Source organism: Meleagris gallopavo, unplaced genomic scaffold (genome assembly GCF_000146605.3).
Source record: "Meleagris gallopavo isolate NT-WF06-2002-E0010 breed Aviagen turkey brand Nicholas breeding stock unplaced genomic scaffold, Turkey_5.1 ChrUn_random_7180001879934, whole genome shotgun sequence".
In the NCBI taxonomy this organism is placed as follows: Eukaryota; Metazoa; Chordata; class Aves; order Galliformes; family Phasianidae; genus Meleagris; species Meleagris gallopavo.
The window spans coordinates 103545-103918 of record NW_011144226.1 but is presented as its reverse complement, the minus strand read 5'-3'; the positions used below and the strand labels follow the sequence as shown (position 1 = coordinate 103918).

General features: G+C 70.9%; 1 protein-coding gene across 1 annotated transcript in view; it reads left to right on the top strand.

The window, feature by feature from the left end:
- Positions 1-6: 6 nt before the first annotated feature.
- The window catches only part of RPS27 (ribosomal protein S27), a 1060-nt gene continuing 692 nt past the window's right edge, over positions 7-374 (top strand). Inside the window, exons 1-2 of the mRNA XM_031557612.1 lie at positions 7-158; positions 238-348. Of these exons, the coding sequence (XP_031413472.1) occupies positions 140-158; positions 238-348 (130 nt within the window). The 5' untranslated portion in view covers positions 7-139. The remainder of the gene's footprint in view (positions 159-237; positions 349-374) is intronic.

Below are 374 nucleotides of genomic sequence, written 5' to 3'. Positions count from 1 at the left end.
GGGCGCGGGGGCGCAAGATGGCGGCGGGCGCTGAGCGCTGTGCTCGCAGCTGGCCAAGGACCTCCTGCACCCCTCCCCGGAGGAGGAGAAGCGCAAGCACAAGAAGAAGCGCCTGGTGCAGAGCCCCAACTCCTACTTCATGGACGTCAAGTGCCCAGGTGAGGAGCGGCGCCCGGCGCTTCCCGCCGCGTCCTGCCGGCCCGCCGCGCCGCCCGCCTCCCCGCTTCTCTCCCGCAGGCTGCTATAAAATCACCACCGTGTTCAGCCACGCGCAGACCGTCGTGCTCTGCGTCGGCTGCTCCACCGTGCTGTGCCAGCCCACGGGCGGCAAGGCGCGTCTCACAGAAGGTGGGTCCCTGCTCCGCTCCCCGTGC